The following is a 19,922-nucleotide window of genomic DNA, read 5'->3' as shown; positions in this document are numbered from 1 at the left end:
ACTGGTTCATGGGTAGGAGCGATACCCATTTGTTCATACCCAGCTGCCACTGCCTCCAAAATGGTGCCCCTGGCAGAAGTCTGATGCTACTACTGCTAGGGGTCATGCTTCCTTATATGGAAATATGACACCTAGTGATAATAGCGCAAGACTACCACTAGAGGTGCTGTTTTGGAGGTGGCACCGGCTGGGAAGGAGCAGATTGGTATTTCTGCTCTCCATGAACCACTAGACCACCAGGTAAAGGCCCTCACTGATGGAGAGAGGCCTTGGGGGGGGGGAGGGTCAGTTGGGGGTCATGATGGAGGGTTTGATGGGGGTCGGGAGTTGTGATACAGGGGTTACCAACAGCCGCACAGCCCTTTAAGATCAGGTCCGTGAGCATTGGACCGGAGCTATGAGGCCTGATGCTTCCAGGTACAGAGAATATCAGTGCTTGTGAGGTGGCACACAAGCAGAGTTATTCTTTTATCATGGGATTCAGCAACCTATAGGCAGCTGGTGACTCAGATGTTTTGGGAGGATAAAGAGGGATGGGGCAAGTTAAAATCCTGGGGGGGGGGGGGGAGGGGGGTTTACCTATGTCAGCAGTAAATGGACGGCAGGTCACTTTTTGCATATTGTTAATCAACACACAACCCTACAAAAATCACTCAAGATCTATAAAGCAATTCTATCATACCATATAGCACTACCTTCCGTGAGTCAGGCCCTACCTAGGGAAAGACAGCACTGTAAACGTTGCATCGGGCAGTACAACATCAATACACCTATTGTGAAAACTAAATACGTTGGCTTAGTACCAGTCATTCAATGTGTTTTTCACAAATGCAGAATACAGATAGACCCTCACCAAATATAGAACAAGCAACCACATGCTACAAATAGAAATAAGTAGACAAACTGATCCCCCAGAAGCCAGTCTCTGCATATAGTGCAACACCAGAGAGAGAAAAAGTGATGCATGTCTCCCTCTACTGTGCAAACTAAAAAGACAACAGATGTCATTTTCAAAAACTGATACATTTCAATCACTACATTAGAAATGAACAAACAAAAATATGGAAAATAAGGTGATATCTTTTTATTGGATTAATTCATTATATTTTTGACTAGCTTTCAGAGGCCAACCCCACCTTCCTCAGGTAAGATTTTGACCTCCAAAAGCTAGTCAAAAATGTATTGAATTAGTCCAATAAAATAGTATCACCTTATTTTGTTTTTTGCTTGCTTGTTTTATTTTAATTTATTAACCTTTAAACTGAACTAACAGTGCTACAAAACTACTTCACCCTAAATTAAAAATAAAATTATTTTCTCTACGTTTGTTTTGTGGCCATTTAATTTTTCTAATTGTGTAGGTCCCAATCTCCAGTTAGTTTTCCTGTCATCTCTTAGATCTTTTTCCAGGGTCTCCTGTTCAGTGGTTCTTTTTCTCTCCCCTCCTATCTTCTTCTCTGACAATGATGTTTTTCTTTCAGCTTTTTTCTATTTTTCTACCTCTCTGTCCATTCAGATTTCATTCATTCTTACTATAAAATCTTCACGCTCCCTTTTTTCCATTGCATTCACCTACATCTTTCCACATCTTTCCCTCATCCAGGCCTTCCCGCTCCCCTTCTTATTCTGCTGTCTTTCATTTATTCTTCTGTTTCTCCCTCTACCATCAAACATCTCCTTTTTCTCTCTTTCCCCCTGCAGCATTGCCCCATCTCTCTCTTCTCCCCATCCAGCATTACCCAATTGTTGTTCTTTGTTTGCCTCTTGTCCCCCATCCAGCATTACCCAATTCTCTTTCTCTGTATGTCTCTCTCTCTTCTCTTCATCTAACATTACCCCATCAATCTTCCCCATCCAGCATTACCCCATGTGTGTGTCTCTGTCTTCTCATCTAGCATTACCCTGTTCTCTGTCTCTTCTCTCCCATCCAGCATTACCCTCTCTGTCTCTCTTCCCACATCCAGCATTATCCCATGTATTTCTGTCTCTCTTCTCATCTAGCATTATCCCACCTCTCTACCCCATTCAACATTACCCCTTTCTCTCTCTCTTCTCTTTCATCCAGCATTAACCTGTTTATCTCTCTCTTTCACTCTCTCTTCTCCTAATCCAGCATTACCCCTTGTATGTGTGTCTCTTCTCATCTAGCATTAACCCTTCCCTTCCACTCATCCTCTTGCAAGTGCAGGCTCAAAGCAGTCAGCAGTAAAAGCAATGCGGGACCAGTTTCTTCTGTACCTCCACTAGCTCTGCTGCTCACACCCCTTCAACACAGGAAATGTACATCAGACAGAGTGTGACTGGCAGAGCTAGCGGCAGCATGCAAAGGAAAACGGCCCCTCGCTTATTTGCATTGCTTTTATTGCTGCCGCAGTGGTAGTGCCACCAACTCAATAAGACAATCGTCCCAGCAGGAGAGAAAGGATCATGACAGTTGGGGCTGGGGAGGCTTATCCTCCCCAAGCCTCTTATACGGGGCCCGATGCAGCAACCTGCAGTACTGATATACCACTGGTTGCTAAAACCTGTGGTAAATCAAGGTGCAATAAAATCTTGCCTTTTATCACACCTTGATAACATCCCCCCTGTCTGAAGTCACAAATATCAGTGCAACAATCTTCCTTTTATACGCTGAGTCAAATTCAACAATTTTTGCTTATTTGGAATATAAAGACCTTGCTGTAATAATACCTGTCTTGATACCAGTAAATTAGGCTATTTTAATTCATTAGAATACTGGGAGTATGTTTTGAGGGCTGCAATTGCTTCAAAACACTGCAGCAAAGTTAATGAGGACAAAAAAGAATGATCATGTAAGTTCAATCTTGTAGAAATTATGCTGATTCACAGTGGAGTTTAAGATAGATTTTAAGGGGTCTTCCACTCTTGCTCTGCCTCTGTACTTTCAGGATAGTGCCAGGGCAGTCTATAAAAAGTTTCAGCAGCAACACTAGCACTATCCATATAACGCTGCTGAAAATTCGCAAATAGAGGACTTATCTGTATAGCATGACTGCTTTACAAATAAGACTTTTAATTATCTGGTCCTAGTTTTAAAAGGGGTAATTCTGTAAGGAACTGTCTAGGTTTAGTCAGCAAGAGTGCACATAAATGTCAGGATTCTAACAGTGGCGTTCCTAGCCTCGACGACACCCGGGGCGGATCGCCGATGCGCCCCCCGCCCCCGGATGCAGCGCGTCTCCCCCCCCCCGGCGAAATGACACCCCCCTGGGTGCACGCCGCTAGGGGGGGGTGCCGTGGTGCGCGCCTGTCAGCTGCGAGTTCGAATCGCTACGCTAAATTCTCTCGTTCACTGCAGCTCCCTCCCTCTGCCCTGGAACAGGAAGTAACCTGTTCCGAGGCAGAGGGAGGGAGCTGCAGCGAACGAGAGAATTTAGCGTAGCGATTCGAACTTGCAGCCAACAGGCGCGCGCCACGGCATCCCCCAGCGGCATGCACCCGGGGCGGACCACCCCCACCGCCCCCCCCTTGGTACGCCACTGGATTCTAATCATTTACATGCATATGTGGATCCATACCTGCATAAATGCCCATTTTCTGACTACACAGTATTCTGTAAGTGTGCAGCACATTCTTTTTAAGTGGCTGTTCACAGGGGCAGAGCCTCAGGGGGGCACACATTTACACCCTTAGATTTGAAAATACTATAATCTATGCATAAACTTTCACCACATAGACACTAGCATGTAGCAGAGAGGGTCAAAGTACACAGCACAAGCAGTCCTGAAAAGTACGCACAATGGGCTCTCAAGAATGGAACAAGTGTGCTTTGTTGATGACTCATCACAGGCCATGTTTCGGTGTGACTAACGCCTTCTTCAGAGGTCAATTCGATCAACACTATGTACATGAGTTGTTGCTCAAAATATAGATATTGTGGTTCAATACAATGGTAGTCCACTCTTGAGAAAAGTGGTAAAAGACCATAGGGGTTCCAAACTCCAAGAAATTGCACCAAAAATTAAAACCTCTCAGGCCGACCATCATCTGGAACACTTCATAGACGAAATGGACAACCCCAACGGATCTGCACCCATTAAGAAATCATAGATGACCTTTAGCTCGCTGACAGCTGACACAGGAAACAGTCGCCCATTCAATTCGTAATTTCTCAGCTGCTTACTGCATGCTAATTACATGTCCCAACTAAGTCATGAAAGAAGCATCTCACAACACACCTAGACTTTGTTTTCAACAGGACAGTTCCCAATGGAGAAGAGTAATATACTACTGATACCAATCTCAAAGGACAACAAAAAAAGCAAGAAGAAAGTTGCAAATTATAGGCCTGTAGCATCCATGCCTCATAATGAAGATACTGGAGGGACTAATAGCCACCCACCTCACAAACTACTTAACCAATTTCAACATCCTTCATGAGTCCCAATCAGGCTTCAGATCCCGCTACACCACAGAAATGGTATTGATAACACTGTTAGCCAATTTCAAAAAGGAGATTAGTAAAGGTCACAACATGCTACTACTACAGTTCGACCTCTCAAGGGCCTTCGACATGGTTGACTACCAAATTCTACTTAGACTGCTTGACAAAATCGGCATTGGCAGAAAAGTATTAGACTGGTTCGAAGGATTTCTCACATCCAGATCCTACCAGATAAAGATGGGCTGATCAATCTCCCCTCCATGGAAATCTGAATGCGGCATCCCACAAGGCTCCCCAATTTCACCCATCCTCTTTGACCTAACGATGGCACCATTAGCCAGATCTCTGGCTAAACAGGGCTTCAAACCCTTTATATACACTGACAACGTATCTATTGTGATAGAGTCACATCCAGGATAGTTGGGTTAAGGCAGTTTCAGTCTGAAATACAAGTCCCAGAAGGCATTGCAGGCAAGGAGCCAGGGGGTGAGATGAAGAACCCGGACTGAACGCCTAGCTGCAGTAGGGGAAGACAGGGGTGTAAGCTGGCAGGACTTGTAGATTGGCTGCCACTAGGGGGAAAGAGAGATAGGAAACCCTGTGTGCAGGAGCTCATCATTAGTCTAATGCTTCACTCAGCTGGTATGGGTGTGGGGGAAACTAATGGAAGGAGAATGATTGGTGGTGGTAGCAGAAGCCAGGGATTGATTAGGCAGGTGGGAAGGAGTCCCAGGAGAGAGAGAAGCAGAAGGAGAGAAAAGGGTAGAGTGAAGCAGATGCAGGCTGAAAATTCTTGGGTAAGAGAAGTCCCTAAAGTTGTGCAGGCTGAAAACCCTTGGGTAACAGAGGTCCCAAAAGTATTGAATCTACCAGTGAAGCAGCTGCAGGGTGGAATCCCTTGGGTATGAGAAGTCCCTAAAGTATGGAACCTATTATGAAGGTAAAGAGAGTAGAAGGTAGAAACTGCTGTTTTGTGATTTAACTATGATGATGAACTGAACAAACTGCTTCTATTTGGAATTGAACTACTGTTTATTGTGCACTGGATAAAGAGCCCAGACTGGAGCTGACTGTGAGCCTGTGTTGAATCCTGGTATGTGCTGATAGCCTACTGCTTAAAGGGGACTATTTGCCACACAATTTTAGGTGGCTTATATGTGCTTAAGATTGAAGGTGAATGCTGCTGTTGGAACTGTGTATCAGGTCTACTAGAAACCTGCATGGAATAAAGTCCTTAAGATTGAAGTTGCTAGTGGACATTTATTTCTTGACTGTACCGGGAGCCTGTGGCTGGAGGAGATTGTTCTATCCTTGGCTGCACTTAGAGGTACCTGGTTACACTATCTATATCCGATTCAACAAGAGCATGTCCGAAATTACAGCCAAAATTACCGATGGAGTGAATACCATGGAAAACTGGGCCTCAGTGTTCAAAATGAAACTGAACAAAGAGAAAATCCGCTGACTGGTAATCACCTTTCCCCATTGCCATACAACGCTGCTGCTACTCCTTCTGATCTTGGGCAAGTCACTTAACCCTCCGTTGCCTCAGGTAGAAAATTAGATTGTGAGCCCTCCAGGGACAGCAAATTACCCAGTGTCCCTGAATGTAACTCACCTTGAACTACTAGTGAAAAAGGTGTGAGCAAAATACAAATAAAGCATTGTTGTAAAGGGAATCACACTCTGGATAATGAAGATTCTAAGAGTCACAGTGGAAAACCAGGCCACAGCCATTACCAAGAAAATGTTCCATAAGATTTGGAAACTGAAGCGCATCAAGAAATACTTCCCTAGAGAGTTATTCCACTTCCTAGTTCAAGCTATGGTCTTGACCCACGCACACTACTGTAACGGAATCTATGCGGGTTGCAAAGAACAAACCCTAAAGAAACTACAAATGGTGCTGAACTCCACCACCAGACTGCTACATGGTAAATCGAGATTCGAAAATGTCAGACCACTGCTAAACAAACTACATTTGTTCCAAATCAAACTTGCACCTGGGCCTACAAGATCATCTATGGCCCTGAATACACGATCAACCTCATAGAACTGCCGAACTGTAATGCTACCATAGATGCAAGAAACTACCTCAACATTGACCTCCCCAACTTCCAAGGGATAAAGAACAAATCCATTCTTGCAATGTTGCAGGAATTACCACTATTGTCAGCAGAATCTGTGGTACTTCAGAAGTCAGACAGCACACACCAGAATGAGAGAGAAATCTTCTTTATTTGCCAGCAACCAAAGTAGAACATCAGCACTAAGTCTCTTCTTCAGCTCTCTCTGGATCCTGCATCTCTTGTCTGTCCTCTCTCTCCTTCTTCTGTCTGTACCAACGTAAGCTGCCTCTGCTCCCAGTTATATACAGTTTTAAACCTCCTCTCTAGCCCCCCCTTCTCACCAGATGGCAAAGAATAGATTAATTACCCTGTCTCAACCAATCATCTCTATACATATTCAAAATATCAGTTACATAGGTTTCAGACATTTCCTAAACTGACCTATGACCTGGGGCCCCTCACATTAGACAATGGGCACCTATCTCTTGTATTTTATTATGATTAAATTCCCAGATTTCCAGCTAACTTCATAACTTAGGTTCATTGAGGGGCTAAGGGGGCAATCTTACATTTATTATTACTTTCAGAAAACCAGTCCTTCATTTAGCTATTCATCAAGGAGAAGAGAGTTGACGTATCCTGACCTCTTTCACCTATTAGCTTCATACATTGAACTAGCTAGGACTGTGGATAATTCAAACCAGATGCTGACCTTTTCAACTGCAGTCTTACTTGAAAAGTCACACTGAGTTGAACAGATATTCTACATAGAAACAAAACTTATTAATTACACAGAATAAAACATATTCTACAATAAACAGAAATCAGAATTCCTTATAAAACAAATCTAAACATCAGGAATATCTACACTTACACTATCTCCTTCTAAGCATTTTAAAACTAATCCTTTTAAAACTACAGTATGTCTGCAACATGCCTTGTTCATAATGGCACCCATATGTGGTAAACTAATACCTATGACCTAACATTTAACTCAAAAAGGGACAAAAAGTGTTTAATTTCTCACTGACCTTTCTAACCTTTCAGTCTAGCAGAAGCTAACTTCTGAGTAAATTAAATCCAGCTGGCATTCCTTCACTTTACTTTACAGAACTGAAGAGTTAAAACAGAATTAACAATTTCTTTGCCCATGGCTGCCTCAGCAACAGGCTTCAGCTACTTTTGCATTAAAGCATGGAACGAACTTCCAAAAGACCTAAAATGCATGAACATCTATCTTACCTTTTGGAAACACCTTAAAGCTTTTTTTCTTTAGAAAATTCTTCTTTGAGGATGCCGACGTTATAGGCAACACATGTTAGTCTGTATCAGATAGACTTGTAATGTAAGCCACCTTGAACCAGTACTCTATTGGAAAAGGTGGGTTACAAATGTTGAAATAAATAAACTCTCAACCAATGTGTTACAGTGCAATCTCAGTGGAAACTTAGGGGCTAGTGGCAGACAAAAGAGGATGGCAAGACACATGCTATAGCAAAGTCTTTCTCTCCATCCCTTCCCCCTGCAAGCAGGGCTTCTTACCTATGTCTGTCTTCTCTGTGGTTTTCCTTTGAAATTGGAACTGTGTTCATCCAGTGCGTTTCTTGAGCCTACAGGGCCCTGCACAGTTCTGACCACAGAGAAGCCAGCAGAGGAGGATGCTAAAGTAGCAGGAGCAGGTAAGAAGGACTGTTATTTATTTTGTAGTTCTTTTCCATTTTTGGTTTTCTTTTTAATCATAGTAAACAGCTGTGGTGTTGGACTAAGTCGAGCAGTATAGCAAATTCAATAAATGGGGGACAGGAGGCTGAGAAAAGTAAAGGTGGTGATGATGCATGGTTGAGAGGAAAGAGAGCAGTGGTCTGAGATGGAGGATGGGGATGGAGGGAAAGGGAAGGTGTGATAATGTCATGGAGAATGAATTGAGAGAAGGGGGAGGGAAGGGAAGGGAATGTGGTGATACTACAAGGAAAAAAAAGGAAGGGAATGTGATGTTAGGGGGAGGGGGTTGAAAGGTGATGTTTCCTGACAAAGTGAAGTTGGTGCCAAATGTGCTGCAACATGAGAAAAGTTGGGAGCTACTGCTGTAATGCAGCTAGTAAAGGAAGGAGGAAAATGCTGTGCAAAGAAGAAAAATGACAGTATCTTGTTTGATAGCTGTTACTCAGTAGACTTGATTTTGAAAGACAGATAATACCTGGATTTAGAGGTTAGGAGATGGTTTTAGAACGGACCACCTATGTTTAGAAAGCCAGAAGATATGTATTTTGATCTAATTTTATAAAAACACGTAGGCGTGTATTTGTCTTTATAAGATAATAGCACAAATCCTGCAGAAATTGCCCCTACATTGAAGGCACAGATGTGCTTAAGAGCTGCTTAAGAGCTGCTGTAAATGTCCACACATACAATGGTGGCTATTTTAGAAGAGGTGTTTATGATTTGGATGTGCATAAACAGGGATTTAGATGGGTATAGTATAGTGCATAGACGTTTAAATACTGAATTTAGAAAGCCAGGATATACACGTCCAAACTGTGAATATGTGTATATGGCAAAGGAGTGTGGTCTAGGTGCATTTTGGGCGGGGCTAAAAAATACATATGTATTCTCCATTTTAGAAGCGGAATGCATGTTTATGACCTCCGAGATCTACTTCAGGATGCCTCAGGGACATGTAGGTTAATTAAAAATACTCATTTTGAACAGCACTCTGCAGGAGGGATTAAGGGAGGTCGTCCCCTTAATCGCCCAGAGTTCTGTGTCCCTTCTGAGAGTGATAACCTGTATGTGATATCTGGCTATGTGACAGGCTTCTAAAATAGCAAGCACATACACATCTTGGTACTAACAGATACATGGATATGTTCTGAAATACCTACATACATGAATATGTTTTAACACATAGACATCTATGTAGCCGTATTTCTGCCATTGATGTTATCCATATTCATCTTTGTAATAATAGATGCTCCACCGCACGTAGCTGGTGCATAAACGTCCATTCCTGCGTCTATTTAGAACAGCTTCTACATTGGCAGGTCTGTTCTAAAATACCACCAGAATTATTCTCATCCCGATCTAGACATTTCAATTCTTTGTTCTATCTCAAATGAGGCTTTTTATGCAAATATGTGTGCATTTTATAAAATAGCAGAAAAGAGGGGGTCCAAAAGTACACAAAATATAGCAACAAAGACAAAGCACAAAAGGGCCTCCAGAACTGGAATAACGGTACAGTTATTATTGAAAGTGACCCGACACGGGCTGTGTTTCAGCGCTCACCAGTGCCTCCCTCAGGGGGTCGAACCCCAGCGGTACTTTTTAAAAGAGTCAGGTCACTTTCAATAAAGACTGTACCGTCGTTCCAGTTCTGGAGGCCCCTTTGTGCTTTGTCTTTGTTGCTTCATTTTATAAAATACGCATGTAAAGCACAGCTCTGCCTCTGAGTACACCTAATCCGCCCCTGAGCTTGCACACCGGCATGATCTAATTTTATATGCGCCCATTTACTTGTGTAAGTGAGTGATTTACATATGAAAATGGTTTATAAGATTACCTTCCAGTGGTCGTTCCATTGCTCCTTTTTTCCGCCCCAACATTCTCACAAGGATTTTTCAGTGTTAATTCATAAAAGACTTCAAATGCCTTGTTAAATACGCTATTTTGTGCCCTTCCTTGTGTTAAGTAGTGTGTGTCTCAAGTAAAGGAGTATTTAATTAATTGTATTCCATATTTCTTTTTCTGCCTCTCATTTCAGAACGGTTTGATCACCACTGTCCCTGGGTGGGCAACTGCGTGGGGAAAAGAAACTACAGATTTTTTTATATGTTTATTTTATCGCTGTCCTTTCTGACAATCTTTATATTTGCATTCGTTATCACCCACGTCATTCTTCGTAAGTATGCTGATGAAATCAATTGCAACCATTTGCTTGAATTTATTTTTATTTCTTTGATCCGCTTCTTTTTATCATGTAGGTTTTCTTCTCCTTTCTTCTACTTATATCAATCTGACTTTTTGTTCTAGGCTTCCTTATAGTTTACCCATGCTAATTTTGATTATTTGCCCAGCACTCCGCTAAAACTTAAGATTACCATGTTGCTGTTATGCTATTGATTTTATTGTTTGATTTGGAAGAGCATCTAAAAACCGGCGATATTTTTTGGCACTAATGTTTTCCACCCAATCCAATTCATTTAGGCCATCTAGAGGTCATATTTACAAGAAATAGGCTCAGGAGACAGTCTCTTTCTCTACCTTTCCTGTTCTCTCTTTTTCTTGATAGTTGGCACTCTTATTCCTTCTTTGTACTTTTTAAAATTGATTTTATCTGTAAACCGCTTTGATTGTATGAAAGGCGGTATATCAGATGAAAACTAAACTTATGTTAATAAAGTATGTTCTAAATAGAATACAAAGGAGAAGCATTTTTATTAATTTTTGATAAAATTCAGTTATTAGTTCCATTTATACTGTGTGGGTAATGATGGCTTAAGACAGGGTTTCTCAGTCGCATCCTGGTGTTTTTATAGCCAGTTGGATTTTCAGGATATATTCAATGAACCTATATACATTTGAGGCCCAATATGTGGAAATTAATCTCCTCTATGTTTATTGTAGATATCTTGAAAACCCAGTTAGCTGTGTCTTTCAGATGTTTCGATAAATTGAAACCACCATAGCCTACTTAAAAGTTAGAGGCGCAGAAAGCACACCCCATATAGAATTTATCCTTGGCAATGCTAAAGCACCACAGCCAGCCATACCACAACTTGAATTATATTGAGTAGTACTAGTACTACAGACAGCAGAGCAAAATGGACATTAAGAACATAAGGATAGCTATACTGGGTTAGACCAATGGTCCATCTACCCCAGTATCCTGCTTATCCTGCTTGCAACAGTGACCAATCCAGGTCACAAGTACCTGCAAGAAACCCAAATAGTTACAACATTCCATGCTACTTATCCCAGGACAAACAGTGGCTGCCTCCATGTCCATCTCAATAACAGGCTATAGACTTTTCTTCCAGGAATTTGTCCAGACCTTTTTTAAACCCAGATATGCTAACTGCCATTACCATATTCTCTGGCAACAAATTCCAGAGCTTAACTATTCTTTGAGTGAACAAAATATTTCCTCCTATTTGTTTTAAAAGTATTTCCATGTAATTTCATTGAGTTTCCCCTGGTCTTTGTATTTTTTGAAAGAGTGAAAATTTGATTTATTTTTACTACTGTGGATTTTATTGACCTCAGTCATATCCCCCCTCAGCCCTCTTTTCCAAGCTGAATAGCCCTAACCTCTTCAACCTTTCCTCATATGAGAGGTATTCCATCCCCTTTATCATTTTGGTCACTCCTCTTTGAACCTTTTCTAATTCTGCTGACCAGAACTGAATGCGGTACTCAAGGTGAGGTCACATTATAATATTCTTGGTCTTATTTTGTATCTCTTTCCTAATAATGCAGTGTAATTCTGGGCTACTGATACTACTACTACATATCATTTCTGTAGCGCTACTAGACATACATAGCGCTGTACACAAACATGTAAGAGACAGTCCCTGCCTGACAGAGCTTACAATCTATTCAAGACAGACAAACAGAGAAAATAAGGGATCAGAGAGTTATTTATTTTGGGAATGATTTTAAAAATATGGGTACTGAACCACAACCCCACAAAATATCCCTGGTGGCCCAGTGGGCTGGTAACTCAATCCCCCCACTTGCCCTGATGATCTAGTGGCCAACCCCACCCCATATCTCTGTGATGGAGGAGGGAGTAGCACACTCCTTCCTCTTCCAGTGCTGCCTTCAGAATGGTGGCACCCTGCCATGCCCAGTGCATCCTGTGATTCGCTGGGTGGGGCTTCCCTGGAATCCCTGCCCATTACATCCCAGGATGCAGTGGGCAAGATAGGGTGCCGCCATTTTCAAGGCAGTGCTGTAAGAGGAGGGAGTGTGCTACTCCCTCCTCCATCACGGAATACGGTGGGTGGGGGGGGGGGGGTTGGCCGCTTAACCACCAGGGCGGGTGGGGGCTTGAGTAACAGCCCACTGGGCCACTAGGGATTTTTTGGGGGTTGTGGGGGGGTTATGAGGGCTGGAGATCCACTGGATCTCCTACCCCCCCCGGGCCCTTGTGTCAGGGGGGTTGGGGATTCGAGGTCCACCGGCCCTCCAACTCCTGTGTCGCTGTCTGGGTGGGCTTGGGGGGCCACGAGGGCTGAAGTGATGGCAGGGGTCTGGGGGTCCAATGGACCTCCAGGATTTGGCAGCCTGAGCTGACAGTGACAACCCAGGCTGCCTGACTCTGATGGGGTGGGGGGGAGCAGGAGCAGAGCCTTATCCCTAGTGCCAGTTCTGAGCTGTCGTAGTGTTAATGCCAGGAATACCATGTATAGAATGTTTGTACGTTTGGGAAGCTTGCCAGGTGCCCTTAGCCTGGATTGGCCGCTGTCGTGGACAGGATGCTGGGCTCGATGGACCCTTGGTCTTTCCCAGTGTGGCATTACTTATGTACTTATGATCAGAGCGCTGTTCTCTGATCAAAAGGACGGAATACAAGCAGAGCTCATTTAAATCTAATTTAAATGAGCTCTGCAGTATTCAGAAGCACAGATGCTGTTTGCCCGATGATCATGGGTGAGAAGGTAAATGCGCTAGTCTGGCACTAGTGGCCTTTAGCACCTACATTTACTTTTGATCATTGGGCTGTCAGTTCCTCCACATTGTCACCCTTGAAAACCATTTCTGGTACAGGTAGATCCCTTACATCTTCTTCCGTAAAGACCGAAGTAAAGAATTCATTCAGTCTCTCCTCTATGGCCTTGTGCTTCTTCATGATGTAGCTGAAAAAGGTGTTACTATGAGTTTCTGTCTCCACAGTAAGTTTTTCTTCATATTCTCTTTTAGCGTTCTCTGTCTGTCTCCCCCTGCCATCTAGCTTCTCTCTCTCCTCCTGTCATCAAGAATGTCCTCTCTCCCCCCCAGCTTGTGACATCTCTCTCTCTCTCTCTCTTATCCAGAATTTCTTCTATCTCTCTCCTATCCAGCATGTCTCTTTCTCCCCCCCCCCTCCCCCCCGGTTCTGAGCAAAACGTTCCAGCAAAAATTTGCCATTCAATCTGTTTGATTAGCAGACTCGCAACAGTGCCCCAAAGGTCTTTTTCAAGACTGACCCATTGTATTATCGACTGGAAAGATTTGATATTGAAGATATTGAATCCCATTTATTGATGAAAGACACACAGTACTGTGTCAGGTTTTTGATGAATAAATCTTCTCAAATATCAAAATTGTCCTCCTCATTTCTGGAGTCCATGGTCAATTTCCCACTTTCCTCTTTTCTCTCTCTCTCTCCTCCCTGCCATCCAGCATTTCTTCTCTCTCTCATCACCAACTAGCATCACACCCTGTCTCTCCCTCTAACACTCAACCATCTAACATCACCATCTTTTTCTCTCCTCCACCACCCAGCATCTCCTCTCTTGTCTTCTTCTGCTGCCATCCAGCATCTCCTCTCTGTCTTTCTCTCCCTTGCCACCCAGAACCTCTTGTCTGTCTGTCTCTTTCTGTCTTCTGCTGCCACCGAGCAACTCCTCTGACTCCCTCCCTCTCTCTCTCATCCTCCATCCAGCATCATCTGTGCTCTCTCTCTTCCTTCTCACAATCCAAAGTTACCACATCTCTCTCTCTTATTCAGCATGGCCCAGTACCAAAGCAGTGAAGAAAGGGCATCGTGATAGTGAGGTTGCAATAAAGACCAAAGTAGGCCAGATGTATTTAAATAAAGAGCAGACCTACAAATTATCACCGTCAAATGCTGTGCAAGTTGTTAATAGAAATAAAAACTATTGTTTGAAGTGTCTGTATACAAATGTTAGACACCTAAAAATAAGATGGGAGAGTTTAATATATAGCACTAAATGAAAAGATAGATAAAATAGGCATCTCTGAGACCTGGTGGAAGGAAGGTAGCCAATAGTACATAAGTATTGCCATACTAGGACAGACCGAAGGTCCATCAAACCCAGCATCCTGTTTCCAACAGTGGCCAATCCAGGTCACAAGTACCTGGCAAGATCCCAAAACAGTACAACACATTTTATGCTACTTATTCTAAAAATAAGCAGTGGATTTTCCCCCAAGTCCATTTTAATAATGATCTATGGACTTTTCCTTTAGGAAGCCATTCAAACCTTTTTTTAAACCCCGCTAAGCTAACTGCTTTTACTACATTCTCCAGCAAAGAATTCCAGAGTTTAATTACACGTTGAGTGAAGAAATATTTTCTCTGATTCATTTTAAATTTACTATTTTGTAGCTTCATGTCACGTCTGTGGCCGTGACCACCCTCAGCCTTACCTTCTTTCTGGGGGTCAGCAGCTCTGCTGGCTTCTGTCTGTGTTTGTGTTTGTCTTGTCTCTAGTCTCTATGCTGATTGCTTCACTAGACCTCACCTGTGTGTGCTATGCCTCTCTGGGGAGCCAGCATCTAAGATGGCTGCCACCAGCTCTATGCCAGCTTCCAAGATGGCTCCTGCTTGTCTTTCCTGTGGGCTCACTTCCTATGTGTGTCAAGCCTCTCTTTGGGGTCAAGGTACTTCCGGCTTCTGTCCTGCTGCTGGTGACCTCATCAGTGAGAGCCTTCATAAGGAAGTGCTGTGCTGGCATTCTGGGCCTATGCATTGCCAATGCCTTCGCAGTGCCTTAGGTCCCGAGGTTAGTATGCTGTTTGCACAGTTAGCTTTCCTTGTCTTTTCTTGTGGGCTTCCAGCCCTTCTGCTTTGCGAGTTACTATCACCTGTGGGCCTTGCCATCTGGCCCTTCTGTGTTTATTGCTCTGTGGGCCTTCTGGCCCTTCTGTGTTTATTGCTCTGTGGGCCTTCTGGCCCTTCTGTGTTTATTGCTCTGTGGGCTTCCAGTCCTTCTGTGTCTATTGCTCTGTGGGCTTCCACCCTTCTGTGTCCATTGCTCTGGGGGCCTCCAGTCTATCTGCGTATATCCCTTTTAGCTGTGGGCTTCCAGGCCTTCTGGGTGTATTACTGCGGCCTGGGGGTTTCTAGCCTTTCTGTGGGCTTCTAGCCTTTCTGGGTGTATCTCTCTGACCTGCAGGCTTTCAGCCTTTCTGTGTTTATTATTCTTTGTGGGCTTCTAGCCTTTCTGTTGTCCCTGTGCAGTGGTGCTGCTCCCTGTCTGAGGTTGGCCAGCGGTTGTTGCTGCAGCCATTTCTCTCCTTTCTATCTGTTAGCTACTGTAGCTCCAGTCTAACCCTTCCTCTGGCAAGCGTAGCTGTCATTCCCATTCCCTTGAGCTTAGCTTGTATGTAGTTCCTGTGTCCTCTTCCCTGCCTGTCTGCCTTGCTTTAGCCTAGGTACCTGGGAGCACCGCTGGATCCTGACTCCGGTTGTTCCTGTTGCTGGTTCCAGTTCTGGTTTTCCTGTAAGCCCTACCGGCTGCTCAAACCTGAGGGCTCAACTCTCGGGGAAAGGCAGCTAAGCGTAGGTGAAGCCTACTCCAGTGTGTTCCAGTCCTGTGCGTTCCAGTCCCGAGTGTTCCAGTGCAGGATTCCAGTCCGGGGTTCCAGTCCAGCCTTGTCTCTTCTCTGCTCCGAAGGTGATCTTGCCTGCCACTGCCGCTCCTCGGCCGTGGTCCAAGGACTCACGTACCCAGGGTTCCCGGGGAAGAAGCCTGACAGAATGCCAAGGTCCTCGAGAACACGACACTTCATTTCATGCCCCCTAGTCCTAGTATTTTTGGAAAGAGTAAACAATCGATTCATGTCTACCTGTTCCACTCCACTCATTATTTTATAGACCTCTATCATATCTCCCCTCAGCTGTCTTTTCTCCAAGCTGAAAAGCCCTAGCCACTTTAGCCTTTCCTCATACGGAAGTCATCTCATCCCCTTTATCATTTTCATTGCCCTTCTCCTTACCTTTTCTAATTCCACTATTCAGCTTATTTTCAAAGGAGATCGCCGGCCATCTTCCGACAAATCGGGAGATGGCCAGCCATCTCCTGAAGCCGGCGAAATCGGTATAATGGAAAGCCGATTTTGGGCATCCCCAACTGCTTTCCATCACCAGGATGCCCAAAGTTCCCGGGGGCATGTTGGAAGGGTAGCGAAGGCGGGACAGGGGCGTGCCGGGGCGTGCTTAAGAGATGGGCGCCCTCAGCCGTTAATGGAAAAAAGAAGGGCGTCCCTGGCAAGAATTTGGTCCACTTTATTTGGTCCCTTTTTTTTTCAGGTCCAAGTCCCACAAAAGTGCCTAAACTGACCAGATGACCACCAGGGGATCACCTCCCCTGACTCCCCCAGTGGTCACTAACCCCCTCCCACCCTCAAAAAAACAACTTTAAAAACTTTTTTTGACAGCCTCTATGCCAGCCTCAAATGTCATGACAGCAGTGTGCAGGTCCCTGGAGCAGTTTTAGTGGGTGCAGTGGACTTCAGGCAGGCGGAACCAGGCCCACCCCCCCTACCTGTTACACTTGTGGTGGAAAATGGGAGCCCTTCAAAACCCACCTGAAACCCACTGTACCCACATGTAGGTGCCCCCCTTCACCCCTTAGGGCTATGGTAGTGGTGTATAGTTGTGGGGACTGGGTTTTGGGGGGCTCAGCACCCAAGGTAAGGGGGCTATGCACCTGGGACCAATTTGCGAAGTCCATTGTAGTGCCCCCTAGGGTGCCCGGTTGGTGCCCTGGATAGTGATAGGAGTGTACTACCATCCACTTGGTGAGGATGAACAGACAGATGCAGAAATGCTAGCAGAAATCAGGGAGGCTAGCAAACTGGGTAACACAATAATAATGGGATATTGACTGGGCAAATGTAACATCAGGGCATGCTAGGGAGGTAAAATTCCTAGACAAAATCAAGGATGGTTTTATGGAGCAGCTGGTTCAGGAATCAATAAAAAGGGGAGTAACTCTAGACCTAGTTCTTACTGGAACGCGTGATCTGGTGCAGGAAGTAACAGTGCTGGGACCATTTGATAACAGTGATCATAACATGATCAGATTTGATATAATATCTGGAGTAAGTGCACACAGGAAATCCAATATGTTATCATTTAACTTTCAAAAAGGAGACTATGATAAAATGAGGAGAATGTTTTTTTTAAAAAAGCCTTAAGGGAACAGCTGCAAAGGTCAAAAATCTGCATCAAGCGGGATTGGTCCCAGTTCTTCTTGCAGGATAGGCATAATCACGGACACCCAAATGGTGATATCATCTGGGGCTTGACACTCTTCAAAGCTGAGTCCCTGCCTCAGAACATCAGAACTTTCTAGCAAACTGAGATGTGACTGGTCCCGGTTCTTGTAGCAGGACAGGCACCACTGCAGACACCTGCTCGGTGATATGATCTGGGGCTTGACAGTCTTCAAAGCTGTGTTCCTGCCCTGGAACATGACCCATGCCTGAAGGGGCATGACCCCTTTGGAACCCCTTCAGAGCCTGCTGGAGCAGGATGTTATGACCAACTAATATGGGGAAAAAAAAAGGAAAGGTCAGAGATCCAGTGAAAGGATTTTGGCTGTTTCTGCTATCTGCCGCCCTATGGATCAACATGTGAAGGTACTTTCTCTGGCGACAACATCAGTAACTGCATCCTTTATCCCCTAATGCTGCTTACCCTCTTTAGATCGTATGATGCCTCCTCAACCTATATTAACTCTTCCTAGTAGAGGTGACACTCACAATGAAGGAGCAAACATTTCCTCTACGATTTACATATTACAATGATGGAGTCTCTAGACTTTCAACTGGAGCTAAGGCTCGCGATAAGGCTTCTTTGTCCATTGCAGTCCAGATGATTTCATGTTTGACAATAGAGGAAGTAACAACCATTAAAGAGAAATGGTTTCCTTGCCAGATATTTGGCAAGTAGTCACCAGAATTGAACATTTTATTCAAGGGACCATTCCTGGTTTATGTAAATTTACACAAGAAAGAGTCATCAAGCTATCTGAACTTGAAGACAGACTTTCGGATTTAGTGAAATGGCCACCTAAAGTTGAGACTTCCTTGACTACTTTGCAGTCTGCAGCTGTCTCAGCTGTTAGAGACAGCAGTTTATTGCACTCACAGTTGGAATTAATGGAAAATCATTTTAGGAGTAGGAATCTTAGAAAGTGAAATTTTTCAGTGACTCACTGTTTAGCTCCTCTTGAACTTTTAAAAACGTATTGGAAGCAGAGATTCTTCAGTATCCTCAAATGGATAATTTATCAGTTAAGAATATATTTTATTTTGTGAGAAGTTCTATAGTGTCAAATGAAGAGAGAGAACTTGATCAGGTAGTTTCTGCGGACAGTTTAGATGTTTCCCAGTTCCTAGAATCATCTTGAGATTTAATTATTAAGGGGTCATTTTACTAAGCTGTAGGAAAAGGGCCCTGCGCTAGCAGCAGGAGCCATTTTTCCTGTCTGCCAGGGCCCTTTTTACTGCAGCAGGTAAAAAGACTCCAGACACATATGGCCATGCGGTGGGGAGCATTTACCACCACCCATTGAGGTAACGGTAAGGGCTTCCGCGGTAACCCAGCGGTAACTGGGCAGTGCGCAGTGATGCTCGATTACTGCAGGGTTAGTGCCGCACTGTAAAAAAATTTACGGCACCCCAGAAATGGCTTCCACTCAAGGCGTAACTACTGCCAGCAGCCTTGTTTGCCAACGGTAGTTCCGAGTTAGTGTGTGGTAAGCCCACGTTGGGCTAACCGAAGCTTTGTAGAAAGGCCCCTAAGCAAACTATATTGTTAATGAAGTTTCATTCTGAAGTTAAGAAGAATACTATTTAAAAAATGTATTTTGCTAAGAAGAATGTTCCTTTCTGTGGCCAACAGATTACTATTTTTCTTGACAAGACCACACAAACACAGTTTCGTAGGAAGCAATTTCTACAACTGAAGCCTTGATTTTTGGCCATGGGAGCTCCTTTTTTTTAGGTTTCCTTCTACGTGCTTGGTCACGTATGGAAATAATCGATATGTGTTTACAGATCCCACCCATTTGAAAAATTTTCTTTCAGATAAACCTTCTTCAGGGTAATATTATATGATATATTAAGTGAAAGAACATTTTCTTTTGTGTTTAGGAGATTATAAGCAGATGACTTACTTTGTTAAAAATATTTAGCCAAAATGCCTTCAATTCTTGTGGATGATAAAACTCCCATAGCTCAAAAAAAGTATTATAGTCTGTTGGTTTACAGTGAACTATTGTAGTAAATTTTATTTTCTCTTAAAGGGTCTTTTACAAAGTGTCGGTAAGCCCAACGTGGGCTTAACGAATGCTAAATTGTGACTACTGCCAGCCCAACGCAGTAAGGGTTCCCCACCGCATGGCCACATTGTAAGAGTTCTCTTACCACATGGCTATGTTTGTCTGGGGGCTTTTTACCCACTCTGGTAAAATGGCCCCCGCCACTAACGC

The 19,922-nt window shown here is 43.8% G+C and overlaps 1 protein-coding gene across 2 annotated transcripts in view; it reads left to right on the top strand.

The window, feature by feature from the left end:
- The window catches only part of ZDHHC14 (zinc finger DHHC-type containing 14), a 406,180-nt gene that overhangs the window by 325,105 nt on the left and 61,153 nt on the right, over window positions 1–19,922 (top strand). For both annotated transcript variants that reach the window (XM_030198384.1, XM_030198383.1), the window contains one exon: window positions 10,235–10,372. In XM_030198384.1, the coding sequence (XP_030054244.1) occupies window positions 10,235–10,372 (138 nt within the window). The remainder of the gene's footprint in view (window positions 1–10,234; window positions 10,373–19,922) is intronic.

Source organism: Microcaecilia unicolor, chromosome 3, assembly GCF_901765095.1.
Source record: "Microcaecilia unicolor chromosome 3, aMicUni1.1, whole genome shotgun sequence".
In the NCBI taxonomy this organism is placed as follows: domain Eukaryota; kingdom Metazoa; phylum Chordata; class Amphibia; order Gymnophiona; family Siphonopidae; genus Microcaecilia; species Microcaecilia unicolor.
This window is presented reverse-complemented; position numbering and strand designations above follow the sequence as displayed.